At 36.9% G+C, this 19,548-nt stretch overlaps 1 protein-coding gene across 1 annotated transcript in view; it reads left to right on the top strand.

Moving 5' to 3' along the window:
- The window catches only part of RANBP9 (RAN binding protein 9), an 89,718-nt gene that overhangs the window by 14,266 nt on the left and 55,904 nt on the right, over window positions 1-19,548 (top strand). Inside the window, exon 2 of the mRNA XM_082637890.1 lies at window positions 830-941. Coding sequence (XP_082494016.1) covers window positions 830-941 — 112 coding nt within the window. The remainder of the gene's footprint in view (window positions 1-829; window positions 942-19,548) is intronic.

Consider the following 19,548-nt stretch of genomic DNA (forward strand, 5'->3'; position numbering starts at 1 on the left):
ATGATGAAATGAGTGAAACCATCAAAATCTATCCAAAGTTTGGATCTAACCAACAAAATTGTAAATTCTTAAAGAAAGAAAGCTGTTTTGCCAATTCAATCTAATTATAAAAATTTCACTTAAAAAAATAGTGTATGAGGGCTTCCCTGGTGGTGTGGTGGTAAAGAATCCATCTGCCAATGGAGTGGACACGGGTTCAAGCCCTGGTCTGGGAAGATCCCACATGGCGCAGAGCAACTAAGCCCGTGTGCTACAACTACTGAGCCTGCGTGCCGCAACTATTGAAGCCCTGCTCACCGCAGCTAGAGAAAGCCTGCGCACAGCAATGAAGACCCAATGCAGCCAAAAACAAAATAACTAAATTTAAAAAAAGTGTATGATACAGATACTTCTGGTTTAAAAAGTTAGGCCATTTGGCAAAAAAGTGTTGTTTAGGAATTTGATAAATTATATGCAAATTTAGATCTAATAAAATTAATCGTATTCTCATCTTGTTCTTCAAGTGTATCCTTTTGTCTCTTAAAAATACTGACTACCTTAAAATACTTTATTTAATTTGCATAAAGGACTGCTAGGTTCAATGTGCTTAGATTCTGAAATTTTATCAAAACTAGTAATAGTGTGAAGAGTTCCATGTTTAACTTGGGCTATTTTGCATATTGGATTAATTGTGATGATAAATGTGTTATTAAGTCTTTGATTATTTGTACTGATGAAAGCAGAAATGTATATCTCATTCAAAAACCATATTGGTTCCTGAATTATTTGTTGAGATTTTCATTTGATTGTCTCTCTTGATTTTTTTAATTCCTTCCTGTTCCTTATGCAGGTCATGGCAAAACCCCAAAAGATGCAGCTTCAGTTCGTGCCACTCATCCAATACCAGCAGCCTGTGGGATTTATTATTTTGAAGTAAAAATCGTCAGTAAGGGAAGAGATGGGTAAGTGTACATTTTGATGGGAAAAATCATTTGCTTATGGGTAATTATTTTTGCTTTGATTCATAACCGTTTATCATGTAATTGGAAAATTGGAATTTTTTGGAAATTTTGGTAATTGGAAAAGTGGAATATGAATATTCTAGTATAGCATGTTGTACCTGGCTCTGCTTAAATACTAGTTGAAGTTAACACTTGAGTTGGTGAAATTACCAGGTTTTTCTGGTAGGTTTGTCCTTAAAGTGGAGAATTGGAATAAAACAATAGAGAGATAATGACTCATTTTCCATGCCTTTCTTACACTGCCATTTTCTGAATTCTGCTGAGAAATTAAATCTTCTCAAAGGTAGTTAACCAAAACCAAAAGGTGATTCATAGATATTTTACAGGGATGGGGCCTCAGAATTCTAGGTTTAGATCAGGGAAATGTATGTTTGTATGCTCTCAGTTGGAGGCGATTCCCAAGTATTAGGACGTAGTTTAGAAGCTTCCAAATGAGAACTTCATGTAGATTGTAGAACCAACTTTTATATCATTGCTTTTCAACTTGAGATCACTGGTTGTGTGCGTGTGTGTGTGTGTGTGTGTGTATATGTGTACACACATCAGAGTCACTTAGGGGACTATTAAAAATATAGTAGTTTGGGTCTTACCCCAAAAGTTCCTTAATCAGTATTTTCAGATGTAGAGTTTGGAAGATAGGCATTTTGAGAAAGCTCCACAGGGAATTTCGGTGCATCCCTCTGAGAGCTAATTACGTAGAATCATTGGATCTATCCTGTGGTATTTCCTGATAACTTCATTGTGGTATCGGAGATCCTTTAAAGCATCTATAGAGTCATTTGTTCAGCTACCAAGGTAAATTTATGGGGCTGTGTAAGTTTACCTGTACTTGAAGTGAGTCATTTAACCCCTCTTGGTGCTTCTTCTGTGTTTAATTGACAAAATAAGTGTGTTCAGTAGATCATTCCTCTTTATTTGCTGAATATTCTCAATGTCAACGATGTGGAAAGTACAAAGTGAAACCTTGGGTTCAACGATAACTTTTTAACTACCTTAGTTTACCCAGGGTGATCAAGCCAAAGGTAAAATCAGAGAAGCCAACGATAAAGTGGTTGAGAGACCCCAAATTGAAATAGGCATGTGATTGTAACCATTTCTAACTCTACTGCTGCATACTCAGTAAGCCAATTCTTTTATACTTCAAGTTATATCATCAACTCCATAATGCTGGTGTTGCTCAGGATAATTCCCAGGATTCTCTTTACCTTTCACTCTACGTATTGTATCTTTGCATGAGCTTGACCTTTTATTTTCATGGCTGCACATTCCCTGACGAGTCTCAAATCTAAAGCTACATCTCAGGTCATTCCCTTGAGCTCTAGACCAATACATCTGCCCAGATGTTTGTATTTGAATGTCCCACAAGCATTTAAATTTAGCTTGTTTAAAATCTTTTTCTCAGCCCTTGCTTGGTTAATGGTTTCACTATTGCTAGAAACTTGAGAATTTCTTGCCTTAAACTTTCTCTGTCCATTTCTACAGTTTCTGCCTGAGTCACGTCTTGGTAATTTGTCCCCTAAATTACTGAGGTCTCCCAGTTGCTCCCTGTTTTGCTCTCACTCCAGTCTATAACTATTGCTCATCTTCTTCCTAGTACAGAACTCAATTGTGTCTGTCCCTTTCTTGAGATTATTTGGTATACCTGTTGCTTAGAGATTGAAATCTAAAGCTTCTTAGCAAGGTCCTTCATGATGTGACCTTTGTAATTTTTCAGTCTCATCTTTTTGTTGCCAGAATCCCTCATTATTTTTTTTTAAATTAGGTATATTTTACATGTAGTAAAACTTACCATTTTTAGTGTGCAGGCCTGTGAGTTTTGACAGGTGTGTACAGTCTTGTACCCATCACCACAGTCAATATATAGAACAGTCCCATCACCCTGCAGAACTCCTCCATACCCCTTTTTAGGCAACCTTTCCCCATCTCCAGCCCCTGGTAACCACTGATTGGTTTTCTTCCATTATAGTTTTGCTGTTTCTAGGATGGTATATAAATGGAATCATAGAGTATGATGAGTAGAGTAGCCTTTTAAGTCTGGCATCTTTCACTGAGTGTAATGCATTTGAGGTTCATCTCTATTTTTGTATGTATTGATAGTTCATTCCTTGTTATTGCTGATTATGTGGATGAACCAACCACAGTTTGCTTACTCACTCTTCAGTCGAAGGACCTCAGATTATTTCCGGTTTTTGGCAATTAGGAATATAGCACTCTGAACATTTATGTATAGGTTTTTTTTCATAAACATGAGTTTTCATTTAACTTGGGTAAATACAAAGGAGTGGGATTGCTGGGTCCTTTGTTCAGTGTATTTTTAACTTTATGAGAACCTGCCAAATCGTTTTGCAGCGTGGCTGTACTAGAGTACGATCCCACGAGCAGCGTGTGAGGGTTCCTGTGGCTCTGCCTCCTCAGTAGCACTTGCTGTTGTCAGGGGGTTTGTTTTGTTTTGTTTTAAATTTGTAGCCATTCTAATAGGTATCTAGTGGTTTCTTGTTGTGGTTTTAATTTACTTTTCCCTAGTGACTAATGATGTTGAAGACGTCGTTAATGTCTTCATTAATTCTTATCTGTCCTGTTTTTTTGTTTGTTTGTTTGTTTTTGCGGTACGCGGGCCTCTCACTGTTGTGTCCTCTCCCGTTGCGGAGCACAGGCCCCAGACGCGCAGGCTCAGCGGCCATGGCTTACGGGCCCAGCCGCTCCGCGGCATGTGGGATCTTCCCGGACCAGGGCACGAACCTGTGTCCCCTGCATCGGCAGGTGGACTCTCAACCACTGCGCCACTGGGTTGTGGTGAAGTACAGTGTTTACTGCAGGCACCAAGCAAGGAGGATGGGCAGCCCATGCTAAAAAGACCCGAACTCCCCAGTGGCTTTCTGGGAAGGGTTTTTAAAGGCAGCATTAAGGGTGAGGGTTGTAGGGTGTGTGATCAGCTCGTGGACTTTCTTCTGGTTGGTTGGTGGTGAGGTAACAGGGTGTTGTTTGGGGAATTTTAATCATCAGCCTCCTGGTTCCATCCTATCCAGGGTGTACATGCTTGTGATCAGCACGAAGTCACCATCCACCTCTTGGGAGGGAGTCTTAGTTTCTGCAGAACTACTCAAAGATATTTGTCAGATTGTTATGTATATGCCTTGAGGAGGAACTAGGACTCTGTTTTGTGGCTGCACTGTTGTTTAAAGCTATCAGTACTTTTCTTGCTTGACTGCTTTTCCTTTGTTTCTGCATTCCCTCACTTCCCTAATTAGTAACTGCTTGAGTCTGCTCTTTGGAAATCAGGAAAGGCCTAGGAGACTAAAGCCTCTTTCCTACAAACAAGAAACACGGAGGGGCTTTTGTACCCGGGAAGGTCTCGCAGGGGCCTGCTGGGTTTCAGTGTCCCTTTTTCTTTGACACTCCTCAATCCTGAGGGGAACAAGGGTGGGACAAGAAAGGGAATAAAGTTTTGGATAGAGAGGTTAACCGTAAACCTGGCAGGGGGACTTGGTTTCAAAAGTACCCCCAAAGACCTTTTTCTAATCAGAGTTGGCATCTGTGGAAAGTAGATGGCAGGTATGTAGTGTCGTAAGGTACTCTCTGTAGTTAGTTCTCTGATGGTACTTGCTGGCTCATGTTTCTAGTTGTGTGCAGGTTCTTTCCTTCCTCCTTATATTCACCTTCTCTTGTCTCTTTCCCCATTTGCCAAGCTTAACTAATTACTCTTCAAGTCATAGTTTACAGTTACTTTTTTTTGGTGGCACTTTCTCCTCCCCAAAATAAGATTGTGCCTTTATTATGCTTCCTTTGCTTTTTGGGCAGACTGTAATTATAATATTTATACAGCTAATTGTCTGCTTATTGGTGATGTAAAACGGTACAGATTCAAGGGTGAGGGACTATTTTATATTTCTGTAATTCCAGTGCTTACTTTTTAGCTAGCACTCATATCAATGAACAAATGGATGGATGAGAAACAGTACCCACCTCCTGTATATTCTTGGAGAAAACTGTTGTGTTTCTTTGATCTGATTTTGTTTATTTCTGGTAATCTTTTTGAACACAGTTTTAGGTCCAACCCAATGCTTTTGGAAGGAAAGAACAAACAGTTCATTTATGGAAGAAAAGCAAGTCATGTAGCTTATTTTGGCCAAGTATTGTCTTTCTGGAGATATATTGAACTGTATCAAGAGATATAAAAATTCCTTCCTAAAATCCTAATGTCGTTGTAAAGGCTTGACCAGAAAGAGCAGCTGTTAGTTACCTTTCATTTGCAGTGATACATGCTCATCTGAGAGTTTATTATACTTAATTTAAAATTGAATTTTCTTTTAAACAGTGTGTTTACCCAAGATTAGGACAGGTAAATAAATATTTGGATCCAAGATGTTAGTTTTCTTACGAGAAATTGTCATTGTAGCAAGTTTTCTCATGAAGTGGCAAGGGTTGGGTATGAATTGCTTCTCAGTTTATTTGTAAAATGCATGATTTCTAGGTCTGCCTTGGAAAACTAGGAATGTGACTGTGATGATTGGTACTTGTTTTCTTCATTGCCTAAGAAGTGAGGCTTGAAGGAAGTTCCTTTTATTGAACGAAACAAATAATATGTTCTGTTTTCTGCCTTGGATTTTCATTTAAACTAAACATAATTTTTGTGTATATTCAGCAAAATAAGCTTACTTTATTAGGACAGAATAGCCTGTCTCAATTTTTTGATTAATTTAAAAATGAGTTCCTAACACATTTTGCACCGCCAAAATTAAATCACCTTATCTGCATGAAATCATTTTCTTTAGGAGACATATTTAAAGGGTATATATTTACTTTATGTTCTTGTTACTTCTTGTTGACTGTCAAGATGAATTTCTAAAAGTAGTCTGTGTCTTTTGAATGTACTTTCAGTTCAGGAATTTTATTCAGGTTTTAAATTATGTATGCTGATAGAGGCAATGGAGATACAGTTAATTATAAATGTGAGAGATAATAAAAATTTTATTTGGAAATTTTTAGAATTATAATTTATTATGAGTGTGATACTTTTAGCTCTTCAAACAAAATATGGATGCCATTCTGCCAGTGTGATTCAGAAGAAGTCAGCAAGTAATCCAGTCTCTGTTCTCTTCCTAAATACTGCTGATAATAAAAGCATAGAACATTCCTTCTATGCTTCCTGACTTTCTGGATTATTTCTTGGGGGAGTGGAAGAGAAATAAAGGCCTTTCTTCCCATCTAGCTTTAAAAGGCTTTAAAAGGTCTTTCCTTCTGGTTTCTATTGGTGATAAGCAGTAAGTGGAAACACAGATGGAAAATGTGAACAAAGATATCAAATAAACTATATATTTATTAACTTAATGACTATATATTGAACAGGTATGGTGTATCTGGCATTGTCAGCAGCTGAGCGAGTATAAGAAATTATTTTATTTATCTCTGTCTTATCCATAGTTTCTAGTAGAGGACCTGACACTTAGCAGAAACTCAGTAAATGCATTGAGTGAACTGAACGTGCGTTCTTGTTCTCAGGGAATATTGAATTCAGTATTTGGAGGGTACGGGGGGCAGATCAGGGAGCAGACATGCAAATAGCTCTAGATGAAGACATAATATACTGAGTACTTAGAATGAGAGAGTGTACGGGAGAACTGAGGAGATGATGATTAACTCTAGCTCAAGGAAATAGATTTATAAAGGAAGTAGTGTTTGATAGGCCTTAGAAAAGGAGGAAAAAGTTGAGACACTTCGTTGGGGAAAAGTACTTCAGACTCTGACAAATGGCTGGACTTGTCTCATGGGAGGAATGGAACTGTATGGTGTCTTTGGCTGAGGTAGATGACAATATTGCTAGAGACTTGAGGGCTTATAGTGAAGAGTTTACAGAAGTAAGAGTGGAATTGGAATCATATTAAGAGAGCCTTGCTGATAGTTCTAAGGGTAAATGCTCTATAGGTAGTAGGGAGCCTTCAGTCTTTTTGAGTAGGGCAGTGATATGGTATCTGTTGTAGGAAAGCAGTACGGGGTGGGGAGGGAATGCAGTGTGTGATGGCAGTGTGAAAGATGGCTAGAGATAGGAGTTAGGCTAGAGGCTACTGCCTAGGGATGAATTGTGATAGAGCTTAAAAAAATAGAGGAGGAGGAGGTAGTTTAACTTGTTGGGTGGTACCTATTATGTAGCAGATACCATGCAGGGAACCTAGGGTTTACAAGGAGGGATTGGCCAGGACAGGGTCTCTGCCCTCCAGAAGTTTGTAGGTAAGAATAGAAATGAACATGTCAATAAATAATTAAATATAGCGTAAAAAATGTATAGTAATAGCTATATGAACAAAGCAGAGAAGCAGTATGGTGGAGGAAGTGACCAACTCTGTTGGAAGATGGGGTGGCAATCAAGGAAGCCTCTAGAAAGCTTGCATACAGTTATGGAAGAGGAAGAAAGTTAAACATAAGTCTCTCTCACTTCCCTGTCCTTCAGCTACCTATTTACCCTCCTTAGACTGATTTCCTAGGAATTCCTCCAGAGATACTCTATGAGCAGAGTTTTCAAAGATGAATAGTTGTTTTAGAAGCTGATTTAGTTACTTTTGCTAAGAAATACAGTGAAGTACTTTGAGACAAGAAAGATGGAGATTTGAATATTGGCTTTGCCACTTACTAGTTCTGTGGCCTTGTACTTTTCGACAAACTCTGTTTCCTTTTCTGTAAAATGGAAACAGTAGTGCCAGCCTCATAGGATGAGATTAAATAGTTCACTTAAAGCACCCGTTAGAGTGCCTGGTGCACAGCCTTGATGCTTCTGTTGCTGATGGAGAAAGAGCAACACAAAGGTTTGTGGCATAAATGTGTCTGGAGGTGATCACGAAGGGACTTCTAATGGATAATCTTTACCTTCTAGGTGCTAGCTTTAAAAGGGAATGATAATGATTGGATTTGCATTTTGGGGAGGTTACGCTGATACAGAAAAGAGAGGTCTGAGAGACGCAAGAGGACCAGTTGGGTCATTATGATTTTGAATTGGCTTAATTTGTGTAGTGGAGTTAGTGAGGAAAGTAGACAGATTTATTAGCTATTTAGGACTTTAAAGAAAAAACTTGATTAGGTGGTGGGAATGTTAAGGGTAGCTGTTGAAAGGGAAAGAATGAAGGGTGACTTCCACTGTTCTGGCTGGGACAGTCGATTAGGTAGATGGTGCTGTGACTGAACATAATAAAAAATACTGGAGAGAAGTAGAACTTTGAAATTGCAGATGGTGGGGACATTGTTTGAACTGCTGTGAGACATCCAGATGATGAATTAATAGTAGGGGCTTTGACTGAAAATAAATGGGATTTAGGAGAGAGAAAAGTTGTAGGTGGATTTTGGAGTCATCAGAATGTAACTTGTTGAAGCCATGAGGATTGATATGATCACCCAAGTATGTGGTGTAAAAAAAGAAGAGGTCCGAGAATGGACATCTGAAACACCATATTTACTAGAAATGTAGGAGGGAAGAATCTAGCTAAGGATTCTGAGAAGGAATGGTCCGCGTTAGAAGGAAGATTCTAGAGAGTACTGTGTGTTAGAAGCCAAGGAAGTCAATTAAAAGGAGAACTGAAGTGTCCGCTGGTTTGTCACTTAGGAGGTTGTTAATCCTTGTTTTGGCAATTTCCTTAAAGTTGGGGTGGGAGTGAGTGCAGTGCATCAGAGAGTTAGAGGTAAGGGATGGAGTTGGTGGAGCCAAGAGGACTGCCTAGCTGTGCTGCACTTGTGGGAAACAGTATTTCTCCATCCATTCAGAAAAATCGGACGAAGAAAATTATATCTTGTATAAATTCTATTAATAATTCAACTTGTTTCCTTCCAGTTTTTATATATACACTTTTTTTACACAGCTATACTCTTCTTACACATTTTTTTTAATTTTATTTATTTATTTTTGGCTGTGTCCGGTCTTTGTTTCTGTGCTAGGGCTTTCTCTAGTTGCGGCGAGCGGGGGCCACTCTTCATCGCGGTGTGGCGGCCTCTCACTATCGCGGCCTCTCTTGTTGCAGAGCACAGGCTCCAGATGTGCAGGCTCAGTAATTGTGGCTCACGAGCCTAGTTGCTCCGCGGCATGTGGCATCTTCCCAGACCAGGGCTCCAACCCGTGTCCCCTGAATTGGCAGGCAGATTCTCAACCACTGCGCCACCAGGGAAGCCCTTCTTACACATTTTTACATCCTGTTTTTATTATTGAGTTACCAAGACATATTTATTACTATGTATTTTTTAACCTAGTTACATGTATAAGCGCTTTACTATGAGATTAAAAGCTCTGACCATCTTTTTTCTTTTATTTTTTTGCTGCAACATAGTCTGTTGTAAGTGTATTAAGGCACATCCATAGCTATTCTCCTATTGTTATTTAAGTTGTTCTGACTCTTTTCACTATTATAAATAATTTTTATGCATGGTGTCTGTATTTCTTTAGGAAAGATTTCTTGAAGTAGAATTATTGGATCAAAAGAAAAAGTATGTACACTTTTAAGGTGCATGAGGCACTGGCCAAATTACTCCCTAGAAAGATGAGTCCAACTTCCATGTGGGCGGGAGAAACTTGGTCATATGTGTAAATTGAGGAGAGGAAATCACTAGGGAATCCAAGGCAAGTTGAGGAGGCTAGTTCCTTTGCTGAGGGAGTGGGGTTGAGGGGTTAAATATAAGTTCGGAATGTGGGCTGGAATATGGAATTGATTAGAACAGAAACATCTCTACTTTGGGAAGCCTGTCTTGACAACCTTTCCACCTCCAAACTAGGTTAGATTCCTCTGTTATCTGCTTTCATAGCACTTTTACTCCCTCTTTATAGGATTTCATCATATTCATAATTATTTATGTAAGATCTGTCTTCCTTGTTAGAGTGTCAGCTCCACGAGAGCACGGACTTCTGTCTTTTTCACAGTTTAGTCTATGTTGGCCCACACATAGCTACTTAGTAAATATTTATTGATCAGAGAAGTAAAAGTATTGAGGAACTGTGAGATTTTAAACCATGAATTTGTAGGGACAGCAGTTTACATGTGTAAAATAATTTTTCTGTATGTACTCAGCTGGCTGGGGAGGAAAGTTGAATTGTATGATTGATGCAGGATGGGAAATCATAGTTCAGGTAAGTTAGAAGGACAGTTGTAGTAGTTGAGGTTACTGGTGAGGGAATGTTTAAATGGACAGTTTTTTAGTTCAGGCTGGATAAGGAGGAAATGAAATCAGTAAGGAGCGGGTAAAAGCAGACAAAATGGAGAGATTTGTATATTGCTGTTTCTAGTGAGGTTTAAGAAGAGGTGTGGTGGGATTTCTGAGGTGGGGTTTCTGGAGATGCCAGGTAGGATATACCAGTGAAAGACAGCTCATGTGAAGAGAAGCAGGAGGGATTTTGGGTTGACTTTGTTCACTACTGTCTCCTCAGTGCATAGAACAATGCCAGGCACAAAACAGGTGCCTGAGTGGAGGCGGTGGGGTAACAGCTTTGCCTCCGCGTACCCCCAGCTCTGTGCCTCGTACAGAGTATAGGTATTGGTGTTTATGGAGTGAACAAAGTGAGCCTTGGATTTTGGATACTTCTTTACCGACATTTTGAAACCAGCAAAGATGGTTGGGAGCTGCATTTCTGTTGGTGAGGAAAATGTTGTTTAACAAAGTACCCAGTGAAAGTGGGAAAAGTGCCCTAGAGATATATAACCATCACGTTTCTTAAATTATTCTCGAGTTGGTTATCCATCTTCATTGTAGCTGAAAGCCCAAATCACCTTTACCCCTTACTCCATCACTTATTTTATACCCAGTAAATACATGTAGATTTTTTTGAGAACCTTTTCTCCAGCTGTAAGGTAATGTATTCTTAATGCAACAGGGAAGATCAAACAGATCCTGTGAAATAGAAAAAAAAGCATAACTATTTTTAAAAGCATGTGCAGTCCTACCACCCATACTAAAGTACAGTTGACATTTTGGGGTATATTCTCCCTGCCTTTTTTTTCCTCTATTCAAACAAATTTTAACATTAGTCCGAGAAAGAAAAATTGGTTTAAGATGTATGTGCATCACATAAAAGAGATTTAAAAATATATATTATGCTCATGTGTACCACTCCCTATACTTAATATGAGTTCAATTAAAAATTCAGAGAGAAAAATCCCATTGTAATGATGTCATGAAGATACCCATAATCTTTCAATATAATGTTAAGGTTGTATAGCTTTGTCATAATGAATATATTACTTGAAATCATATTTCAGTTTTGCAGAACCAGAAAAAGTTTTTTAATCAGTCTATTTATTTTTATCTCAGATACATTGAGTGCTTGCTGTTTGCCTTCTTCTGGAATAACTTATATGAAAGTAAATGTTCTAAAATAAGGAGACATGGTCTGTTAGTCTTGGACCTTTTGATTTTCTGTGGATGATTTGGCAGTTGGGTAGGTTTTTCAGGAGGAGTGGCTGAGATGTTTAAAATGATTACAGAGTAGTAACTGTTTTGGAACAGAAACACAGGCTGGTGAGGAGTTGTGCTTCATCCCAGTGCTGCTTTCTCTGTGATTTAGGTGGTGTGGAATCTCAGCAGTTTTCCTCCCCAATGTTTTCAAGCATAAAGAAGAGTTAATACAGTGAACAGCCATATACCACCTTGATTTTAGAGTTAGGATTTCGCTCTATTTGCTTTATCACAGATCTGTCCATCCATGAACACATCTTATTTTTTAATGCATTTCAAAGTCAGAGTTTCCAAATCAGTTTTATTTAAGTTCTCTAATTTTACACTTGTATCTCTTTTTTCTTACTCTGAAAATCTTTGTTTCTAATGCTTTTGACATAATTTTTTATTTGCTTTGTCCTAGAACATAACTATACATTTCTAAATTAACATACCAATACTAAGCATACAATACTAAACATACCATACTAAAAGAATATTGAATACCGTATGGTTTTTTTTTTTTTTTTACAGTTTTACACCAACTTGACATATTATTAGTTTCACTTATTTAAATTTTTGTGTGTGTGTGTGTGGTACACGGGCCTCTCACTGTTGTGGCCTCTCCCCTTGTGGAGCACAGGCTCTGGACGTGCAGGCTCAGCAGCCATGGCTCACGGGCCCAGCCGCTCCACGGCATGTGGGATCCTCCCGGACCAGGGCACGAACCCACGTCCCCCGCATCGGCAGGCAGACTCTCAACCACTGCGCCACCGGGGAAGCCCCACTTATCCAAATTTATCTTCCATTTATAGGGATTGCTTTTTTCTTTTTGATTTTTGTTTTAATTAAATAAAACATTTGAACATTTACATTGTTCCCCAATTAAAACTGTGCAAGAAGGCACTTCACAGAAGGCTCACTTAATCCTGGTCTTCCCCCCATAGGTAACCATTTTTACTAGTTCTTGTTTTTTCTTTGTATTATTTCCTTTTGAAAATATAAACAAATATGCCATAGAAAAGTGTGAACAGATCTCACAAGTAACTGGTGACAGACACTAGTTTCTTCTAGACAGGGGAAGTGGTTAGCTGGAGATAGGAGTGAAAGGAAACTTTAAACATTTTTGTCACTTTTGAATTTTTTTTTTAATGATGTGGTCTATTTGCTTTTTTGGGGGGGGGTTAGTATATTTTTACATTTAGAAAATTATACTAATACCTGTAGGCTCCTTTTTTAAAGATATCCTCTGTTGTGAGCAGTGATGGAATTAGCTACTAACCTCTTCTTGACCTTCCCTTCCCTCTTCCCTAGAATCCCTTTTTTTTTGGTATTTAAAAAATTGTTACTGATTCACATGCAGTAAAATTCACTTGTTTGAGGGTGGTGGTGTAGGTCTGTGAGATTTGACAAATGCATAGAATCATGTAACAACCACCATAATAAGATCTAGAACAATTCACCTCCCCAAATTCCCTCTTGATATCTCTTTGTAATCAAATCCTCCCCCACACCCTAACTCCTGGCAACTGCTGATCTGTTTTCTATTCCTGTAGTTTTTCCTTTTGAAACCAGAGTGTATTTTGTCATATAAATGGAAATGTCATATAAATGTAACCTTTATAATATGGCTTTTTTCCCACTTGGCATGATGCATTTGAGATTTATCTAGGTAGTCTAGTGTATCAGTAGAACATTCCCTTTTTGGTAAACTCTCCCCTTCTCCATTTTGTTAATTAATTGTAATATATATATACATACATTAAAAGTACATAACATTTGCATACGCAACTCTGTTACCTCATCATTAGTGTTAGTTCTAAATTCAGTGTATTTAATACTTACCACCAGATCTTATTTCAAAGCTTCTCTTAGGGTTTTTTGGTTGTCTGAAGCTCATTCTTTACTAGAGAGCTCAGGAAGAGCTCACGGGAACAATGTTATTTAAGTCCTTTCTGGTTCATAACTTCTTTGTGACCATTACACCCATTATATTTGAAGGTTTGGTTGGATATAAAATCCCTGGTTTACATTTTCTTGAGCTTTGTGGACTTGGATATGAAGTATCACTGTCAAAGTCTTATGCCATTTTTTTTCCTTGCAAGAGATTTGGTCTTTTGCTTGGATGCCCAAAAGATTTTTCTTTAAGGAACCAGTATTGAATATGTCTTGGTGTTAACCTTCATGTATGACCTTAAATAATAGGTTCAAGTCTTCTTTTATTTCAGAAATGTTTTCTTCTGTGATAATTTTCAATATTTGCTCTTTTCAATTACACAGGTTTCATTTGGGGGGACTCCAATTTTGAGTATGTTGGATCTTCTTTGCCTAACTTCTGTATCATTTACTCACAAAATTTTTTACTTTCCTTCTTTGTTATTCTAAAAATTTCCTGCATTCTGTTCCATCTTTTCTTCTGGTGTCTACTCACTCTTGTGTTCCATTTAGTTTTTCTTTTTTCCTAATTCTCATATAATGCTAATAAAAACACCATTTTCCTACTTATTTATATTAAAAAATGGAGACTTCCTATGAAAAAGTTAAGTTAGAACACTGGTGGAGAGAAACGCTATTGCTGAAAAACAGTAAAGTACACCCCAATCTCCAGAGTTATAGGTACACCTCACTTGGTATGATGGATAGTATCTGTAAAGTTTATAAAATTGAAGTGAGGCAGTTTCTTACTAACTTCTTTGCGTGATTTGGAATTACTGCTTTTCATTCTTCAATTTTTTAGGGAGATGATGAGAAGTAAGAAGATTTTAAATATGGGTTATAATATAAAGAATTAATTTTATTAACCAAAAACTTCACTTTATTGGAGTTGTAAATAATTTAGTGCCTATGAGGTGAAAGTAGGATGTGTTTTATACCTGTTATGTGATAAATTATTTTCATTACCCTACATTTAACACTATAACAGGCTACTTTAAAAAATTGATTTGTTGCTCTTGTAATTAACTACAGATCAGATTCTTTGATAGAGAGTTCTTAGAGAAACTCTCAAAATATAGTGTTCTGCTTTTGTTGATCCTAGAATTTATTGTCTTAATTATTACTTAAAAGGCTGGATAAATGAATAGGTACTTGAAGTCCATCTTTGGAAACATAGCCAGGCCTTAATTTAAGGTATTTGTATTTATATAGCTATTTGAGAAGTAGTGGAAGAAATATGCAACTCAGGGGTTGATGTATATTATTGTGGACTTTCCAAAGGCAAGAAGTAGAGCCTGTTAATTTTTGTTTTCTGTGATCCTTTTGCTTTGGGAGAAATGGGGGAGGGGTAGTAATGGTATACATAGAAAGAAGTAGCTGCTTTACTGTCCGTGTAGAATTAGAATAAAAATTGTTTTACCACAGACAAATCAAAACACTCTAGGTTTGAATAGTAATACTGAGAAAAAGAATTTCTATTTTTTTCTAATTTCAGTTGTAAAATTTTTACCTCAATTCTGTTGGCTCAGATATCATTTAGAGATTACTACTTAATTTGTAGTATTTTAGATACGCATATTCTTGAATTTTTTTGTATATTAATAGTGCATATCTAAGAATGTGCATGTTGGATGTGGTATGGTAAAGTTGTTGGGACAGCAGAGGCTTGGCAGGAAGTTTATTATACTCACAGGACCCAGAGGGGAGTTACGCACGCCACGCAGGGTCACAGGAGAAGCACCAGGTTTCAGTCAGGTGGCAGAAGATAGTGGGGGAAGGCAAGGCCAAGACAGGGTAAACAGTTTAGGATTGGCTGGTTTGAATAATATTGGCGGGCCTTGCGCTATAGGGGTGGTCTCTAGTTGTTTGGGACTTGACCTGAGATGATTTAGGGCAGGAAAAATTGGCTTGTGTGTGAAGGTAAAATAAGGAGATGATGGGGGCTATAGACTCAGAATCAGTTGGTTTGTATATGAGAGGCATATTCCTGGCCAGGCCATTTGTTATCTCTTAAGAAAAGGCTTGCCTTGGAAGGGGCCGGCCAGAGATGGGGAAGGAGCAGTCTCTGACCAGCAAGCTCTTTAAGATGTCAAAACTTCATATAAGTTACGGGAGATAAAAAAACATGACTAGTGCAGCAGCCCAGTGAAGTTTATCTGTTTACTCTGTCATACAATATCTGATATATTCATAATCTTAGCTTTCTAGACAATTGCTTTCTTTTTGTTTGTTTGCTTTTTCATACTTTTTTTTTTTTTTTTTTTTTTTTTTTTTTTTTTTTTTGCTGTACGCGGGCCTCTCACTGCTGTGGCCTCTCCCGTTGCGGAGCACAGGCTCCGGACACACAGGCTCCGCGGCCATGGCTCGCGGGCCCAGCCGCTCCGCGGCATGTGGGATCTTCCGGGATCGGGGCACGAACCCGTGTCCCCTGCATCGGCAGGCGGACTCTCAACCACTGCGCCACCAGGGAAGCCCTGCTTTTTCATACTTTTTAAACCTTTTGGTTCGTGATTGCTTTTTTTTCTTTTACCCCTGAAATATGCATCTTTTAAAAACTTGATTAATGTATTTTCACAGGAGCATCTACAACTTTTGATGAGATAATTTTGATTTAATTTTATAGCACTACTGTATGAATCACCAGTTGGATATATGTCAGCAGTTCACTTTTAATGGTTGAGAGTAGACATATGTTTCTTCTTCTTCTTCATAAAGAAGAGATAGGTGTATGTTCATCTTTTTTAAATGTTTAAGATTGGTAGCTTGTGAGTTGCAGGTAAGTGTCCCTGAGTTTCTATGTAGAAATATTACCTAGATATACATACAGCAGTGAATCTTGCAGCAATACTTATCTTTTGGTGCTCTTATTTGGAGTCTTATTTCATTATATTTATGATGCCATTTGACAGAAATAAAACATTTTATTTCAAAAGATATTAAGTAATTTTAAAATCCTGTAAGACAAAAAGATCCCTCTTGTACCTTGAGTAACGTGAAGATACTATTCAGAATTTGAAATTTAAAAATTAAACATCAAGCAAGAAATTTGATAGATGACTGTTAGGCCCATTAGAGGAATGCTTACTGAGCAGCTAAGTTATTCAAATTCATATAATTTGAAATTTTCTTTATTTCTGAAATTCCTAAACACTTGTGTTAAGAAATTATGTTCGTAAAATTGCTTTTGAGTTTCAAATAACACACCGATTCAATAAATTACTTTGTAAATTAAAAGCTAATTCCAATCCTATAGGACAGAAACGTCTTTTCACCAGTCTTTTTGACATTGAATTACTTCACTCGAAAGGGCCATATCTACCCCATATTTACCCTTTTGGAAAGCATTGTTTCTTTACACACAGTACAAGCTGTTTATAACATACTTCCCCCATTATTGTTTAATGTCTTTACATTTTATTAAATACTATTTTTATAACAGCATCTATAGTGACCACATAGTACATTCAAGGTTAAAACCATGCTGGTGCTTGAACCAAGAGTCCAGTGCTTTTAATTACTGGGTAGTCGCCCATCGTCAAGAGGTACCACGTTTCATCATCCCTTCACCAGTTGAAGGACTTTGGGTTGTTTCCAGGTTATGTCAGTTATGAGTATAGGTGTAATAAGTATTTGCAAACAGGTTTTTGTGTAGTTTACCTATATTCTTGGTTTACTGAGAGTTTTAATCATGAATGAGTGTGTTACGTTTTGTTAAGTGCTTTTCTATTATGATCATATGATTTTTCTTCTAAATTATTGGTGAAGGATTATCTTAATTTTCAAAGGCTGAACCAGCTTTGCATACCTGGAATAAATTGCACTTGGTTGTAGTGTTTAATTCTTTTGTATACGTTGTTGGATTGATATGCTGATATTTTGTTGTGGATTTTTTACATCTATGTTCCTGAGAAATAGGTCTGTGCTTTTCCTTTCTTGTAATCTCTTTATCTGGTTTTCATATTAGGGTAATGCTGGCCTCAAAAAATGACTTAGGAAGTGTTCCCTCTGCTTGTATTTTCTGGAAGGGATTAGTAGACAGTTGTATCATTTCTTCCTTAAATGTTTTGTAGGATTCAACAATTAAACTACCTGCGTGTAGTGTTTTCCTTTTTGGAAGGTTGTTAATTGATTGAATTTCTTTAATATATAGAAGCATATTCACATTATCTGTTTCTCCTGTTGTTAGTCTTGGTAGATTATGTCTTTTAAGGAATTGGTCCATTTAATCAAAATTATTAAATTATTATCTAAATTATTAATTATGAATTGGTCCATTTTATCTGTATTATTAAGTTATTATTAAATTTTTTTCCTTTTAATGTCCATGAGATCACTAGTGATATTATTAGTGACAACAGTAATTGTTGATTTCTTTCAGTTCTGTTATTAATAATTTGTTAGTTTGGCTAGAGGTTTATTAATTTTATTGAGCTTTTCAGAGAACCAGCTTTTAGGTTTCTTTTGGTGGGGAGAATCGTTCCGTCCTCCTTTTATTGGTTGATTGAAGTATACTTGCTTCACAATATTATGTTAGTTTCAGGAGTACAACATAGTGATTGAATATTTTATGGATTATACTCCATTTAAAGTTATTATAAAATACTGGCTATATTTCCTGTGCCATACAATATATCCACATAGCTTATTTATTTTATACATAGTATGTGTATAAAATATGTATTTTATACATGGTAGGTTATACCTCTTAATCCCCTACCCCTTACCTTGCCCCTCTCCCATCTCTCTCCCCACTGGTGAACACTAGTTTGTTCTCTGTATCTGTGAGTCTGTTTCTGTTCTGTTATATTCATTCATTTCATTTTTTAGATTCCTCATATAAGTGATAACATACAGTATTTGTCTTTCTCTGTCTGACTTACTTCACTAAGCTTAATACCCTTCAGGTCCATCCATGTTGTTGCAAATGGCAGAATTTTTTTTATGGCTGCATAGCACTCCAGTGTGTGTGAGTGTGTGTGTGTGTGTGTATCACATCTTCTTTATCCATTTATCTGTTGATGGACACTTAAGTTGCTTCCATATGTTGACTATTGGAAATAATGTGACTATGAACATTGGGGTGCATGTATCTTTTCAAATTAGTGTTTTCATTTTCTTCAGGAGTGGAATTGCTGGATCATATGGTAGTTCTATTTTTAGAACTGTTTTTTAATTGGCTACCCCAAGTTACATTCCCATGAACAGTGTATAAAGGTTCCCTGTTGTCTACATCTTTGCCAGCATTTGTTATTTGTGGTCTTTTTGGTGATAGCCATTCTGACAGGTGTGAGGTGATATCTCATTGTGGGTTTGATTTGCATTTCCCTGATGACTAGCAATATAAAGAACAAGCTTTTAGTTTTGTTGATTTTCTCGGTTTTCCTATTTGCAATTTCATTGATTTCTGCTCTGATTTTTATTATTTCTGTTCTTCCTAAAATCTAAAATATTAAGAAAAATTAATATTTTTCTTAATTACTGGTTTCCTAAGGTAGAAGCTTAAATTATTGATTTTAGATTATTATAATATTCAGTGCTATAAATTTTCCTCTAAGCACCTTTTTTTAAAGCTGCATCCCACAAATTTTGATAAGTTATGTTTTCATTTTCATTTAATCTAAAATAATTTTAAAATTTCTCCTGAGAATCTTCTTCTGTGACCCATTTGTTATTTAGAAGTGTAATGCTTAATCTCTAAATATTTGGGATTTTTCAGCTTTTATTGATTTCTAGTTTAATTTTATTGTGGTCTGAGAGTGTACTTTGTATTATTTCAGTTTTTAAAATGTGTTAAGGTATGTCTTAACACAGAATCTGGCCTTTCTTGGTGAATGTTTTTGTGAACTTGAGAAGAGCATGTATTCTTATGTTATTGGATGTAAATGTCGGTGAAATCCAGTTGATTGATGATGCTGTTGACTTTGACTGTATCCTTACTGGTTTTCTGCCTGCTGTGTCTGCCAGTTACTGATGCAGGTTTGTAGATGCCTTCAGTTATACTAGTGGATTTAACTGTTTTTCTTTGCAATTCTGTCAGTTTTTGCCTCATATCTTTTGATACTTTGTTATTAGGTGCATAAACATTAAGAATTATTATGCCTTCTTCAAGAGTTGACACTTTACATAGTGCTCCTCTTTATCCCTGATAATTTTCCTTGTTCTGAAATCTGCTTTGTTTGGAACTAATATAGCTAGTCCAGCTTTCTTTTGATTA

Source organism: Mesoplodon mirus, assembly GCF_964341445.2.
Source record: "Mesoplodon mirus genome assembly, chromosome: 12".
Taxonomy (NCBI): Eukaryota; Metazoa; Chordata; class Mammalia; order Artiodactyla; family Ziphiidae; genus Mesoplodon; species Mesoplodon mirus.